This window comes from Chenopodium album, chromosome 7 (assembly GCF_948465745.1).
Source record: "Chenopodium album chromosome 7, dcCheAlbu1.1, whole genome shotgun sequence".
Classification (NCBI taxonomy): domain Eukaryota; kingdom Viridiplantae; phylum Streptophyta; class Magnoliopsida; order Caryophyllales; family Amaranthaceae; genus Chenopodium; species Chenopodium album.
This window is the reverse complement of record NC_137840.1, coordinates 72,712,015-72,727,879: the sequence shown is the minus strand read 5'-3', so window position 1 is coordinate 72,727,879 and position 15,865 is coordinate 72,712,015. Positions and strand designations below refer to the sequence as shown.

Below are 15,865 nucleotides of genomic sequence, written 5' to 3'. Positions count from 1 at the left end.
TCAACATATGTTCTTAGAACATATATATATTAAAGCATAATCTACTCCAAAAGCCACGAAAATAACTGTACTTCTCCAAGCAAAACTGACGAAACCGTCAGTTTCACTTTCCTCTCTGACACGCGCCCGATCGGGCTGCCGCCGCCCGGTCGGGCGGAAACCAACGTCAATTCAAAGAGTCTTCTCGCGCCCGATCGGGCGGCTGCCCTACGACAGTTCTGTTCCCTTCTCGCGCCCGATCGGGCGGCGAAGAAGACGATTTTCCAGATTACCCTCGCGCCCGATCGGGCGAGCACCACCACGATCGGGCGGCTGACCGGGCGAACATTGAGGCAACAGCTTTACTTTTTTTTTTTCGTGAGTTCTAGATTGATCAAAGTATACAATGCTTTAATAATCTTTTCTAATTAAATTACAACACCATAACCTAAGTAATTTAATTATTTACTTGAAATTTGTCTCCAATTCTCAAAATTATTCAACAGTTACTAGGTAGCTCTTCACACCATTTCTCTTGTCTCCGATTAACTAAGCATTGCATTTGCTTGAGAAATTCATCTTGACCAGATATTAATCCTCACAAGTGTTTTAGCCGAGTATTTTCGAGTCATACACTTATAAGAAATTTAACCTTGTAACCTAATTTAAAGATTTAGCTAGCGGTGCATGACCAACCAATTAACCACATCAAACTAGCCTTGTTTAAGCTTACTATTGTATATATACTCCTTAGTCCTTAGATTATAGGGGATCTGATTATATATATCATTATGATTTACTACACTAAAGATTGTTACATTATTAGTTGATTTTACGGGTTAATTAAGTAAATTAAGATTGTGGAAAACAATGATTAGATGCCACAAATATATATCAAGTATATTAAGACATTAAAATATTTACGTTGGGAGTAGGTAGTAAATATTTTGTAAATTATTAGGATTAGTTACTAGGGAGTTGGAAAAAAATTGTTAAACGGGCAAAGTTGCATTTGAAATTAGGATGTGTGTAGGAAGGAAAATAAGTAAAACAAAATTACTACAGAAGCAAACACAACTATCTTTCACGAACGGAGGGAGTATGGTTTAATCTTAATTTTTCCACTACTTATCCTCTTGTCTCCAATTAAGCAAGCATTGCATTTGCATGCATCAAAGGTTTCCACGCACAGGCTTAACTGTGACTAATTAATGCCTTTAGCTCCCCTAATTTGGTCATTTTTATGCGTCAATCATGCCTTTTCCAGTCTACAATCGTGATTATGTTAGTCAATAACTAATCAATTAAGCTTAGCTTTATGATGAGAGTATCCATAATCCTCAATAATTAAATTTAAAAGTTCATTGTGAATAAGAGCTAGATATGATAATTTTTATTTTTTTTTAACAAAGCTAGATATGATAATGTACATACACATTGATCGTCCCTCGTTTAGAAATCGACTTGGGCTCAAAGCTTACCCTTCCTCTATCTCTTCCATTCATCACAGCCCAGATAGAAAATAGGAAAGTAGTAAATTCTACCAAGAGTAACATCACAGCCCAGTAGCTGCCTTAATTGGTACCACTGCTGTTCTGCAAATCCTTTTCGAAGGCTACTCTTGCGCATGATGGGATATCCTCGTGAGACATGATATGTCCGTCCAATTGGATAGCCAATCTAGCCAAATGATGGGCTACCTCATTAGCCTCTCTAGGAACATAATTGAATTCAAATTTGCACGCCCCTTTGAGGAGTTCTCCTATGTCTCTGAGGGTAGCAGCTAGTTCATGAGTAAGGGGCTCCTATGTGCCAAAGTTTGTTCCAATTTAAGGAGGGAAAGGAAGGGTGAGAGGTGAATTGAGAACAGAGCCTATAGGCGCTTCTATTTGTAAACTGACCGTGAGTTTCAAGCCCCCAACAAATGGAGTCCTGTACGACAGCTAGAGAAGGAAGAGGGATAAGCTCGATTAATCTACAAATATGGCTTGGAATAATATGATTAACTCGCCTCAAATCCCACTTACCCTCCCTAATGATATCACTAACCCTCCAATGAGCCAATCTATCCGGAATATATATAGGAGAATCAATGATCTTATAAAGGGGTCCATCCCCAACCCAATGATGATACCAAAGGCAAATATCTTCACCATTTCCCACCCTATATGAAATACCCTTTAAAAGAAGTTCCTTTCCTTTGAGAATATCTTTCCAAAGAGGGGAGTCGGAAGAATTAGGAAAACAATTAAGAAAAGAGGAATTTTTAAAATATCGAATCTTTAGAATCCTAACCCAAAGTTTATTAGGGTCATTAATAATTCTCCAACCCAATTTAGCCATAAAAGCAAGGTTCCAATTCCTCAACTTACGAATACCTAAACCCCCCAAGCTAATTGGAAGACAAATCTTTTCCCAACTAGTTATAGCAAGATAATGAGACCGATTCACTTTATTCCAAAGAAACCTTCTACAACTTTTCTCCAAATCATCAAGGATAGCACAAGGAATAAGGGTAGTTTGCATAGCATACAAAGGGTAAGAATTAAGGACCGATTTAATTAAGGTGGTTCTACCCGCCATATTCAATAGCTTAGCATGCCAACCCTTAATTCTATCTTTGGTTTTTATTAAGAGCTCATTATAGTCCGCTTTCCTTAGTCTATTAGGACTAATGTTAACACCCAAGTACTTACCAAAGGATGGAGCTCCCTTGATATTTGAGGTTTCAAGAATGGCAAGTTTTAAGGTGAGACACATTTTAGGGGGGAAGATAACTTTGGACTTAGTGGGGCTAATGAAAACACCCGACTTTTTACCAAATTCCAAAAGAGTATTTTTGATGGTGTTAACATTGTCTATCGAAGCTTTTCCAAAAAGGAAAACATCATCTGCATAAAAAAGATGCGAAATGCTAACATCATCACCTATTTTAATTGGTTTCCAAAGACCGTGTCCTACCTTTTGCTCAATCATAATGGAAAGTCTTTCCAAGCAAAGAACAAAAATATAGGACGAAAGAGGGTCGCCTTGTCTTATTCCCCTAGAAGGCAAAAAACTCTCCGTAATTTCTCCATTCCAAAGAATGGAGATAGCCGGAGTAGTGATGCAATTCAAGATGAGTTTAACAAGTTTTTCCGGGAAATTTAAGCCTAGGAGAGTTTCTCTAATAAAACCCCATTCCAAGCTATCATAAGCCTTGGATATATCAATTTTAAAGGCCATTATTTTCCTCTTGCTAGACTTTTTAAACAGATGGGCAATCTCTTTTATGACTAAGATGTTTTCATCTATGGTTCTACCCTCAATGAAGCTTGATTGGACGGGGTTCACAAGATCCCCCAACAAAGGCTTGATTCTATTTGAAATGATTTTAGTAATTAATTTATATATAGAATTACATAAACCAATTGGTCTAAAATCACTCATAGAAGACGGGCTAGACACTTTGGGGATTAAAGCAATATAGGATTCATTGATTTTGGGGGGAATGGAGCCTGAATCAAAACAAGCAGTAACAAGATTAATGATTGATTGTCCCACGGTATCCCAATATTTTTTAAAAAATATGGGTTGTATGCCGTCGGGACCGGGGCTTTTCATTGAAGCCATAGCTCCAAGAGCAGCCTTTATTTCAAGCTCATCAACCTTAGTACACAGGGAGGTAAAATCCGATTGGTTAACCGTGTTATTGGGGGTAAAAGAGATGTTTCTAGGCTGCGAAGATTGCTTAGAAGTGAAAATACTTCTAAAGTAATTAACGCACATATTTTTTAGAACAACATTATCATAAACCCAATCACCATTATCATCTTTTAAGCAAAGGATCTTACCCCTAGAATTCTTAACTTTAGCCAAAATATGGAAATATTTAGTATTCCAATCCCCATATTTACGCCAATCCACTCCTGCCTTTTGCGCCCACTTGATTCTTTCAATCTTGAGAAGGTGATTAAGCTGATTAAGCAAATTCCTTTCAAGATTGACGAGAAATCTTGAGTACCTAAGGCACAAAGCTTTTTGAATTCCCTCAATCCTGGAAATAAGTCTTTTTTTATTATTGAGATGTTCATTAAAAAATTTATTATTCCAGATTTTGACATCATTAATAAAAAAATTTTTTGCCCTAATAAATTCGTTATTCCCCTTCCTCCATGACTGACAGAAAAAATCCTTAAACCCTTGATTATACGTCCAAGCCTCCTTGCATCTAAATGGAAAATTCCCATGAATAACATACGGATTAGTATTAATTAAAATCGGACAGTGGTCCGAGTAAGTTCGAGGTAAGTGAAATACCTGTGTGTTAGGGTAGCTCTCCAACCACTTAGCGTTTGCCAAAGCTCTATCAAGACGTTCTCTTATTAAGTCTAATCCGTCTCTACCATTGTTCCACGTAAAATTCGAACCACGTAAAATTTAGAGATCGATTAAGAGATTATTTGGGGGATTGAGAAAGTAGTGCTTTTCTACTTCATTGCCACTTGAAGTATAGTAATTTTTTATATTATTAATTTTAGTACTTCGAATTTGGTAATTGACAAGTGATTATATTGTTGGTTGAATGCTTGTCTTAGCTAGTTTGACTAGTTGTTTGTGTTAGTATTTTGTGTCGTTTGTTTGACTATTGGCTTTTAATGAATACGAGTACATATAAATCTCTGTACATAGTATGAAATATATTTGATAAAGTTGGCTTGGTTTTTTTATGTACAAAATTATCTTTGGGAACATTGAGTATATATTTTGGCTAATGTAATAGAGGATAGTAAGGTAATTAGTAAAATTGTTAGTGTATTACTAGTAATTAGAGTTTCATTTGTTTATAAATGTGTGTTCCAATTATGTTTTACGCATTTTAAGTACGAGGTATTTGGTTAAATTAAATTGATAAAAAAAAAAAAAGGTAAAATTGTAGGTTTACACATTATTGATGGACAATTAGACTAAACTCACTAAAGGAACCACTTTCTTTTAAAGAAAATTATATAGACACACAAAAAGATAAATTAAAAATTGAAAAATAATCACTTATTTGTAATAGAAATGGAGGAAAAATCTTTATCTATGAGATTCATGATTGAAATTATAAATCAAATGAACCACATGAATGATAAAGGTAACCTACAAGAAATTTAATTGAATTCCACTTCTTAAGCTTAATTTTAGAAGAAAAAAAATACATATAATATGAACAAGATATTATTATTGTTGACAAAAATGTGTTAAAGACATTTTCTAGAATAAAAAGCACAATCTTGCAGAATTGCAGTTGGTTGATGGGCCGTGTAACACATTAACTTTATGGTTTGGGCACTGTTTGGTATATTTTGAGTAATTTTGAAGCTAATCCTATTCAACCAATTCCGTTACACCTAATTTTTGTCAAACATAAACTACAACAGGTCAAGAATATTTATGTCAACATTTTATGAATTTATTGAATTACCAGAAGGTTTAACATTTTTAAATAATAATGGCACTCAAATTATATTTTTAAAATCAATAGTCTTTTTAGACTGACGGAAAATTTTAAGTTATCCTACCTTATGAAGTAAATATTAACTTCCCTCAAAAAAAAAAAAGTAAATATTAACTATTTAAAATATATACAAGTATATAATTATAAGAGATATGATTTGAATTCCTAAACATTACATACCTTGGGCTAATACTAGTTGTAAGGTTGTTGTCATACAAAATTTTGCCTAAAACCAGATGTTACACCATACTAAGGGCTTGTTTACATTTATTGAAATGAGCCGAACTGAACTGAACTGAACTGATTTGACCTGAAGTGAACTGAATAGAGTTAAAATGAATATTTTATGAGAGAAGAAAATTAAAAGGTGAACTGAATTAAATTAATTGGAGCTGAATTGAACTGAAATTAATTAAGCTGAAATGAACAAACCCTAAATACATATACAAGGTATAGCTAGAATAAAAAAAATCACTCAATTCAATCTACATAACATATATACATATGACAATCAATTTGCCAAAAAATAAATTCATTCAGCAAATAAAAAAAAAAAGGGTTCATTGCAAAAAATTTATAATTGAAATTACCAAAAAGGTGGCTAGTATTTGCAACCCTTCCCTCCAATTTAAGGATTGAGATGAAGAAGTCTCAGATTCTAACAAAGATCCAATAGTAAAGTTGGGGTTGGAACCATAAAGATATTGCACTCCTTCAATATCATCAAACCTTAATTTAAGTTTCTTTTCTCTAGGCTTAAGACTTGGATACATGACTGATTCCTTAACGTTACTATGTGCCAACCCTAGCAAATGCCCGATTTCGTGCAATGCCACGGACTCCAAATCTACCGCCACATCCGAATCTTCCTTATCAAAATCGATTGTCCATTTCTCAGCCGCGTCTAGATGAAACCTACCATTTTCGGGTGAGAAGGCATGGGCTAACACCCCCAGGACCCCGTCGAATGGCTCTCCATCTCCATGATCACCTTTGTAAAACCCTATTTTTATATCTGCTACGCCAAGATCTTTAGTCTCGACAAATTTAACAGGAATAACTGACGCCCATCTTAAAAAAGCGCGCTCAAATGCACCTTTTATATCATTTAAACTCAAGTAAGTGATGAAGTCATCTAGGGAATATGCATACGTAAGTGTCATTGGTATATCGCGATTCCACCTTGGCCTCCCAGGAAAATATAGGTAGTGTCGAGTCTCATGTAACGAATATGATGACTTCTTAGGGTGGTCCGGAATACCACACCTAGGAGACATGATCATAGAAAGCGTACCATGATCAAGTGTACCCGTAACAGGTAGACCATAATTTTGTTGGTAACGAATTAAAACATGTTCCAAGTGATCGTCAAATTCGTTGGAGAAGTCAACCTTCTCTTCACCCTTAGGAATTAGAGGATGTTCATAGTAACCAAAACGTTGAAAGTAACTCTTGAGCTCCGCAATGTCTTCAACTCGACTACCTTTCCTAGCATTAGCAAGTTTTCGAAATTTATGCCATGTATGAGGCTGATGTTGTTTGTGGTGGATTTGATTAGGAGGTGATTGAATCATGGAGTTTTCGGTATTATGACATGAAGATGGAGCTATGAAATGAGATAAAAATAGCAAGAGAGGCAAAGAATTGATAAGAAATGAAAGCATGGTAGCAATTTTTGTAAGAAGAAGGTAATGAGTAAAGTGCACAAGTTTGAGCAAACAAATATATATGAAAGAAGAAAATATATTGCATATTTACATGTATTGTGGATTTAGTTTATTGTGAGTGGGTGATCTACTTTTATACACTGAACATATTTATATATATTATATGTAGTTTTTCACTACTAACTCCTCATTAGTCATCACTTAATTATAATAAGCTAAATATAACTAACTCGATCTTTAGTATTAAAACTATAGGTTATACAAATGAAGTGATAGATTTGATCGAATTTGTTATGAGTTAGTCCGTTTAATTTAGTTAAAAATGAAGTAGACATTTCTTGAAAACGGTCCAAAAGATTCGACCAACTATTTTATTTGGTAGTTGAAGTTCCTAACGGAAGGTAAAGGGAATGCTTGTGTTGCGGATTTAGGGTAGTTTATGCAAGTAGAAGAAACGACGGTAAAAGTCTTCTCAAGCAACCACTGGCTGTTGCATGACATTATTACTATTTGGATTATTTTGGCATATATATGAAATTCAACTCCTTCGTTGACCCATATATCACATGTATTGACCTTGTATATATGAATTGTTCTAGCAAGCTCACATTTTTATCCCTCGATTTTTGTCCTTACACTAACAACCGGAATAGACAACCGATTCTAATTCATATCTAAATATCCGACCACTTAACTAATTAATATACTACACTTTTTTAGAGTGACGTATAATTGGATACAGAAAGATCGAAGATTGGACCAGAGTCTCTCACAAGTTAACCCTGTTTTAATATGTGTGCAAGACCTCTTGGGAGTTGGGGAAAGGTAAGGGAATCTCCACCCCAAACTTGTCTATAATGACGATTAAACCTACAACCTCATAATAACAAGATAACAATCCTTGCCATACATAGAGTACTACTTGATAGGTACTTTAGAGTTTATTGTGAAAGAAAAGAGTCATTACTACATTATTTATACATTGGTCAATATAATATTTTTAATTCACATGGGACATGGGGGCATCAGAAAAAGGACCCTATCAATCAAATTCCTAAAATTGGATTCATTAGATACAATAGATATTAGATACCCAATTGTTTCACATATAAATAAACATTCTAACCTTGTATGGGCCATCCATGAGAATAAGATAGGCAATTTCAATTTTGGGCCCCCGTAAATCTAAATGCTCCTACCGTCCTACCTTCATCTTTCCCCATCTAATAGACTACTAGTAAAGCGACTTCGATCCTTATTCGTTACATAATTACACGATTATAGATTTAAAACTAGTAAATAGCCCAGGCGTTGCCCCATATTGTACTATTAAGAAATAATTAAAAAATTGACTTGTCTTATTTTTGTTGAACTGAAATTATTTTTAATGAACAGAAATTAATTTTACTAAATTTTAAATTATTTTAACTGAACTGAAATTAATTTACTGAATTGAAATTAGGGTTTTTCTATACGGTGCCCTTGTGTTTTTATGGTTTCTACATGGTGCCCTTGTTTATTTAATTTTCTCAATGGTGCCCTTGTGTTTTTATGGTTTCTACATGGTGCCCTTGTATATTTAATTTTCTCAATGGTGCCCTTGTATATTGGGTTATTCCTTGGCTAAAAGTTAATTAACTTACACTTGACCGTGGTTAGTAAAAGAAAAGAAACAAAAAAAAAAAAAAAAAAAAAATCTCAATTCTAATCGAACCACTCACCTTTCCCTTCACTCACCCCTGTTCTATTCACAATTCACAAACTTTGCAACTTAAATATCTCAATTCAATGAAACTGGAAGTCTTTGCTCATATTATTCTAAAAGCTACGATTACTTGATTAATTACTTACTTGTTCTATCTAAAAAGAAAAGGCTTTATTGTTGAAATCGGTTGGCCTGGTTAGATTCATGGTAGGAGCAATTTGCTACAAGTCAGCCTTTTATGGCTTGCTTGGTGATAAAATTACCAGTTTGGGCAATTTCAGCTCAAGCAAACACCTTCTGGCTTCTGGTGATACGATTAACAATTAGCAAACTCTATGAGTACAACGGTTTGTTATACTGCGTTAGTTGTTGATTTTATATTGTGATTATCATTGCATACTGACTTTTAAGGCATTTTCTAATGTAATCTATCCTTTAAATTACTCACCATTATTAATCAATAAGCCCAAGAAAAAAAAAATTAAATATAAACAATAAAACCAGAAAGAATTGCAAATAAAGTAATACCAAAATAGGCGTGGCTATTCAGTGGAAAGAAGGTAAGATAGGAAAATTGAAATCAGGTTTAATGGAGTTGGGAGAAAAAAAAATTGTTAACCATAGTTAAATGTAAATTAAAATTTAATTAAGGAATGGGTATAGGTAATAACCTTAATAAAACTCATGGGCACCATAGAGAGAGTTAAATTTACAAGGGCACCATGTAGAAACCCAAAAAACACAAGGGCACCATGTAGAATAACCCTTGAAATTATTTTCACTGATTATCTATTATATTTTTTTCTTTAAAGTTACTAAATTTCACTGAACTGAAATTATTCTAATTAAAACGAAACTATTTGCTCAGCTGAACTTTTTTTTTTTTACTAAACAAAAATTAGTTTTACTAAATTGATATTATTTTTTACTAAATGTTATTCTTTTTAAGCTGAATTGAATAGGGCCTAAATCATATCTTGTCAATTAATTTTGTTCATTGGTATCAAATTAGTTTGATTTGCATGGCTTTAAATTGGCAAGCACCGTATTTTTTAATTCTTCATTTCTTAACTACTAAAAGCCATAGTCCAACACTCTTTCTCATCATAGTATATGTCTAAATGTACTCGTAAACACGTGTTAAGATACATACTTCCTCCGTTCTATTAATATTGCAATAATGGACTTTTTGCACTATTCATCACTCTTGTTTGACCATATAATATGAGTAATATGATAAGCAAAATATAGTCAAGTGAGATCTTGTTGGATTCGTCTCGTATAATACTTCCACAATATCAACTTTTTATGATTTAAACTCTTACACAATTATAGATATATAGCATATAAAATGTGTTTTGGGATGCGTAATTTCCTCCTTGTTGCAATATTAACAGAACGGAGGAAGTATATCATTAAATTGTTCACATATTGACAATCAAAATTAGTAGTATAGTTTTTGTTCACCACTTAATAAATTTCATATCCTTTATTTCAAACTATTATGCACTTTTGGAAAAGCTACAATAAAAGGCGTAAAGAGAGTAAATGAAAATCTAAGACATGTAACATGTTTTACATAGAATTCATGGCCTAAAACATGTTGCCATAGCGGCCTACAAATCATACACCCTAAGTCAATGCTAATCACTCCAGAAAAGTTGCATTAACTTTTGGATCCTTTTTCTTTTTTCCGACTTGTCTATTTCCCGGTTAATTTGATGTTGACATTTAGCCGACGATTAAATTCCATTACATAATTTGATTTCTAAAAAAAAAAAAAGACCCTTTAAATTGCTAGGGTTATTAATTAATCAAGTTGTATTTTTTTAGTTATTTAGTAAGACATTATGAGAAGAAACTAAACGTAATTTTTTCAACCCTGTATCAAAAGTTTGAATCTATTAAAAATGATATACGAGATTAGAGTTTAAATGTAACACCTAAATCTGTAAAGTGATTTATTTATTTATTTCTTTCCTTTTTTCTTTTCGAGGATAACTCGATCGATCCTATATGGATTATTCTTGAAATTGCAATTTGTAAACATCGGAGTATTATTCCTAGATAGGATCGAGATAAGTTGTTCGTGAATCAGGTACTGTATCATTAGATTGATACACAATTAATTTGGATCACTGAAAATTGGATAGGCCTAGGCATCATATATTCACTGAAAACCATATACCTAACAATATTCTATGTGCTTGTGGTTTACTTTACTGTCAATTGTTAAACTTTCAGGAGATGAGATAGATGCCAAGGCTATGTATGGTTACAACTTTTAATGGAGAAATGAGTCATAAATAATTACTGTCTTTTGCAGTGTACTTGGGATGATCCCCACGAAGATATGGAGATAAATATTAGGAGTATTTCAACGGTAATTCATCAACATATATATGATCTATCAAATTTTACCAAACAAGTATGTATCTTAAGAATGGAGATAATTAATTAGCTTAATTTCTTCATTGCAAATTTGCAATATAATCATGCATGTATAGCAAGGACAACCTTGTAATCTTGGCCTAGTAGTAGGCCATGAGGGGTTGAGCACTTGAGCTAGAGATTTGGGGTCACGAGTTTGATTTCTATAAGGGACACTTTAAGGGTGAAATTTTCTTATATTTCTTTCTACTTAATTGACTAATGCATCCAAAGTAATGATGCACTATGTCACAAAAAATTTAAAATAGTTAAATTTGTATTATCGTTTGAAATTGGTGGGAAATAGAAATGGATATTGTAAGCAACAAGTAGTATTAACAAGATAAGACTATTTAAATAGTTAAATTCCTTAAATTCTATAAAAAGGAGGGGAATAATGCATAATATAAATATCATGCTTTGGAATGTTACTATTAATACACTAGACTCTCTCCACACATATAAAATTAAAACTTTTAATTTCGAATGTCCCAATGTTTAAGTTAGCATCTTTTGATATTTCTCCATATGCTAACTTTTATCTCTTTCGCTTTCTCTAAAGTTAAAGTTATAGGATTACAATCTCCCATATGACTGATGTATATTCACATTTTATTCTCTAAACTTGTAAACTTTCCTTAATTTTCGCACAAAAAACATGATACACACAATAAGTAATTTACTTAAAAAGGATATATATCGATAAAAAGAGATTAAATAATGGAATGTTCACACCCGCTTTAACAAAAGAAAAATCAAAACAAGAGAGAAAAATCAATGCAAAGATGATAAACACAAGCCAAACTTCTATGAAAGGGGAAAAAGAGAAGAGGGGACCAAGAAATAGAGCAAGCAAGTGAAAGTTGGGATAAAATACATCTCTCACTTTCATGATTTTGACATGGATGGTTGTAAATAGAAAGGGTAATTAACCCCCTCCAAAAAAAAAAAAAAGATTAATTACATTTTATATTGAAGTGCTACACTAGTAAAACTAGGGTAGTAGCTTAGCTGTATGAATATGATGATCAAATCAGGCTTCCTCGCAGGAGACAGAAAGAAAAGCTGATTGGTCTTTTACTCTCTCTCCCCCCTCCACCACTTGTTACACCCTTCTTTTTGGGTCCCACTTTCACCCCCCCTTCGTTTTTTTACCGCGTTTGTATTATAAGAAAATTATTCCACCTATCTCTTACTCAAATTCTACCATTTTCTTGGAAATTTCACTATATTTTCCTATACTTTATCGAATTGAAATCTCGTATAAGTCAATTTAACTTAAGTAATCAAAGTCATTTAGGAGAGGGGGTGGGGGGAGGCTAGGGTTCGTTAAGGAATCCACATTGTCTATGTACATACTATTAAGGTCTGTTATAATAGATTGAAATCAGCTGAACTGAACTGAACATTTTATAAAAGAAGGAAATTAGGAGCTAAACTGAACTGAACTGAACTGAAAATAAACGAATGAGAACATGCCCTTAGTGTAAATTGATCCTAAAATCTTAAAGACGTGAAATATAATCCTTATCTATAAACAAACCATGTACAATTTGGTGTATTACTATGCTAATTTTGGTGGAGAATTTTTCAAGCTTTATCTACAAGCATTACTTTAACTATGGTCACTATATTCTCTAAACTGCCTTTTTTTCACCCTAGAAAGATTCTTAGGATAGATAAGTGTAAGATATAATAGTACATAATTTCGGATATATCAAATAAATTAAGGTATAAAAGATGAAAAGGCTAAGGATGATTAATACTTTGTATGTAGAAGACTTTGTATGTCAAGAATGAAACTATGAAAGGGTTATAGTTGTAGGAAAAATGCCAACATAATAAAGATAAACACAATAGGATGTACTACATGCTACATACGTACCTTGATGTTGAAATTTAGAAAGATACTCTATAGTATACTAAAATTTAATGATGCTAACAAAAAAGAAGTTTATAATATAATGACATAGAATGAGACAATTTTACTAATATTGTTGTTTCCAATAACACACATACATACGCTATTTAGAATTGCCCTGACTACACACTAGATTATCGTACCTTGAACAACGAGTAATCTCATTCATTGAGACGAATGAAGGCGGCACAAAGGGAGCATGGATCTTCTACCATAAGTTAACTAGCTAGATAATTGGACTATATTACACATACAATGATCACTACTCCACATGGTTAATTAATAAATTAACTATCAAATTAAAGCTAACTATGTTAGCTTATTGATTGAAATACCACTAATTCCATCCTCTTGACCATTTGATTGAATTCCCATTGATTAATTTCCTCTACATACATGATAGCTAAAGCTACTCAAATGACCTTATTTGCATCAAACTTGAATCAAATGATACCCTTGGTGGTGATACCGCAATTGTCACCGATGATGATGAGTTCATCCCCGAATCCGATGGAGACCCTGCGGATTAAAATTTTCAAATTAATCAACATGTTTATCGTGATTAATTACCTCGTAATCCATAACAAAACCTACTTCATCAAAACTAATATAACTAATTACGCGTATATCATTAAATGTCCCATTAGGTAGGGACACACTATTCCTGACTTATTTTATTAACAACTCGACTATCTACTTGTTTTACTTTCTAGTCAATAAGACAGAATTGCCACCAATATTTAAATTTAAGGAGCGTCAATATAATTACCCACATTTTTTTAATAGAGTATTTAATACATTAACATAATACAAGTAACAATTTTTAAAAACAAATTAAAAATCAATTGATAGAAAATTACTTAGAATAGTTTGGGAGGGAGAAGATTGAGCATTTTCCCCTGAAGACATAGATGGTGCAGTAGAAGTAATCCGTTGATTGTTCGATTTTCGACGTCGGCGATTGTGATCAGCCAATCTTTTCCGGCAACTTCTCTTCCCGTTATCAAATTCCGATAGCAGATGAAACCTAATACGAAGCATAAAATCACCATTAAAACATTTTTTTTTTTAAAAGCAAATTAAAAAGGTTAATTTCGTCATTACATATTATCATTATTCATTAACGGTCATTCTTAACTAACCTAATCTAAAACCCTTAATAAGCAACAACAAAAGTACCCCTCGAAGAAACAAGCCCAAATGATTGGAGAACATTTAAAAAAATAAAATTATATCGTCTTCTCTCAAGACTGTAACCTAATCACTGCCAGAGATGTAAAGGGTAAAAAGGGATTTACCGGCTGCACTGCTGGCAGAAACGCTGGGTTAACCCGGCAGCGATTACGGTAGAAGCTTTAGAGTGAAACTCGCAGACCTTATGACGACGGTGGTAATGCTTAGCATGGCTAAGGTCAGCATTACAACCTTCAGCTTGACATTTAGGTGAGTGCAACGCCGGTTCGACCGCCCTGGACCGGCGGTAGAGCCGGCTGACGAGGTCATCATCGGCGGAGAAGTAAGTTCGCCGACCTAAGTTCAAACCAATGGGGCGGTTCGTAAAAAGATCCGGTTCGGTTTTGGGGATTTGCATGACGGAGGAGAGTGACTCGAGGGTTAGTAAGGAGGATGAACCGGCTGTTGGGAACCCACGTGGGTCGGAGAACAGTGGGATTTGTGGGGGAGGGTTGTCGTAAGGTATCGAGAACGAGTCGTCGAAGATTGGACGGTGGTGGTGGTGGTTGTGATGGTTTGATGGGGTGGTGAAGTCATGATTGTTGTTATTATGATTGTGATGGTGGTGGTGGAGGTCGATATCGGAGAGGATTAGGTTAGGGGGAGGGGGGGAATGATTGTTCCATTCATAGCGTAACATTTTTTTTGTTAGGAATATAGTATCGTGTAAGTGAATACTACAAGAGCGGGGGTGAATTGATATTTTAAAATAATAATAATTAGTTGATTAGTAGTGTAACGTAGTTTGAACAGAAGAGAGTGAGCATAAGGATGATGATGAAAGAGAAATATGGGATGAAATAGATGGGATTATTGTTTGGAAACATGGGGAGTTTGTTGTTGGGAATGAACATGGAATAATGAAGAAAGATAGAAGAGTAATACAAGTAGTAATAGTAGTAGTAAGAAAGATGAGAGAAATGGAAAAAAATACTTTATGGAGTTGCACACACTTTGCTTTCTCACTTGAGTAATGGCAATTGGCAAGTTATAAGCATCTCTCTCTTTCATGTATGGTACTTTATGAGAGGTAATTTTGGGGTTGAGAGAGGGGAAGGTATCTTTTTAATCAATTATTGACTCTACTCATTACTCATTTAATTTGTCTTTATTTTTATTTTTTTATATCGTGCTATAAGGGTTTACCTAACTTGACTTTCTCGATAAAAAATAATAATCAGATTTGAGGCAATTGGATAGGCCAGGACAATGTTGGACATTAATACAACAATGAACCGTATGGTCTGCACTTGAAATTGAGTAGATAGATTCAATATAGTATCTGAGTTGCTTTGATCTCTATATAATATACGTCTTTGAGTATGATTTTATCTAATTAAACTTATACTTTCTCCACCCAGAAATGAGCCCCAAATCCAGATTAACTCAAAGGGTGAACCGGCTGTAACACCCAAAAAAACCTTATATTCTTTTCGTCTTTAAAATTA

The 15,865-nt window shown here is 33.7% G+C and overlaps 2 protein-coding genes across 2 annotated transcripts; both read right to left on the bottom strand.

Moving 5' to 3' along the window:
- Nucleotides 1-5,743: 5,743 nt before the first annotated feature.
- LOC145638436 (metalloendoproteinase 4-MMP-like) lies at nucleotides 5,744-7,134 on the bottom strand. Its single transcript, XM_081689403.1, has one exon. The coding sequence runs from the start codon at nucleotides 7,123-7,125 to the stop codon at nucleotides 6,022-6,024; it is 1,104 nt and encodes a 367-aa protein (XP_081545529.1). The 5' UTR covers nucleotides 7,126-7,134; the 3' UTR covers nucleotides 5,744-6,021.
- Nucleotides 7,135-13,208: 6,074 nt separating this feature from the next.
- Nucleotides 13,209-15,374, bottom strand: LOC145638434 (squamosa promoter-binding-like protein 8). Its single transcript, XM_081689402.1, has 3 exons — nucleotides 14,483-15,374; nucleotides 14,045-14,211; nucleotides 13,209-13,703 (listed from the first exon to the last, which is right to left on the bottom strand). The coding sequence occupies exons 1-3, from the start codon at nucleotides 15,055-15,057 to the stop codon at nucleotides 13,594-13,596; spliced, it is 852 nt and encodes a 283-aa protein (XP_081545528.1). The 5' UTR covers nucleotides 15,058-15,374; the 3' UTR covers nucleotides 13,209-13,593.
- Between the last annotated feature and the right edge of the window lie 491 nt (nucleotides 15,375-15,865).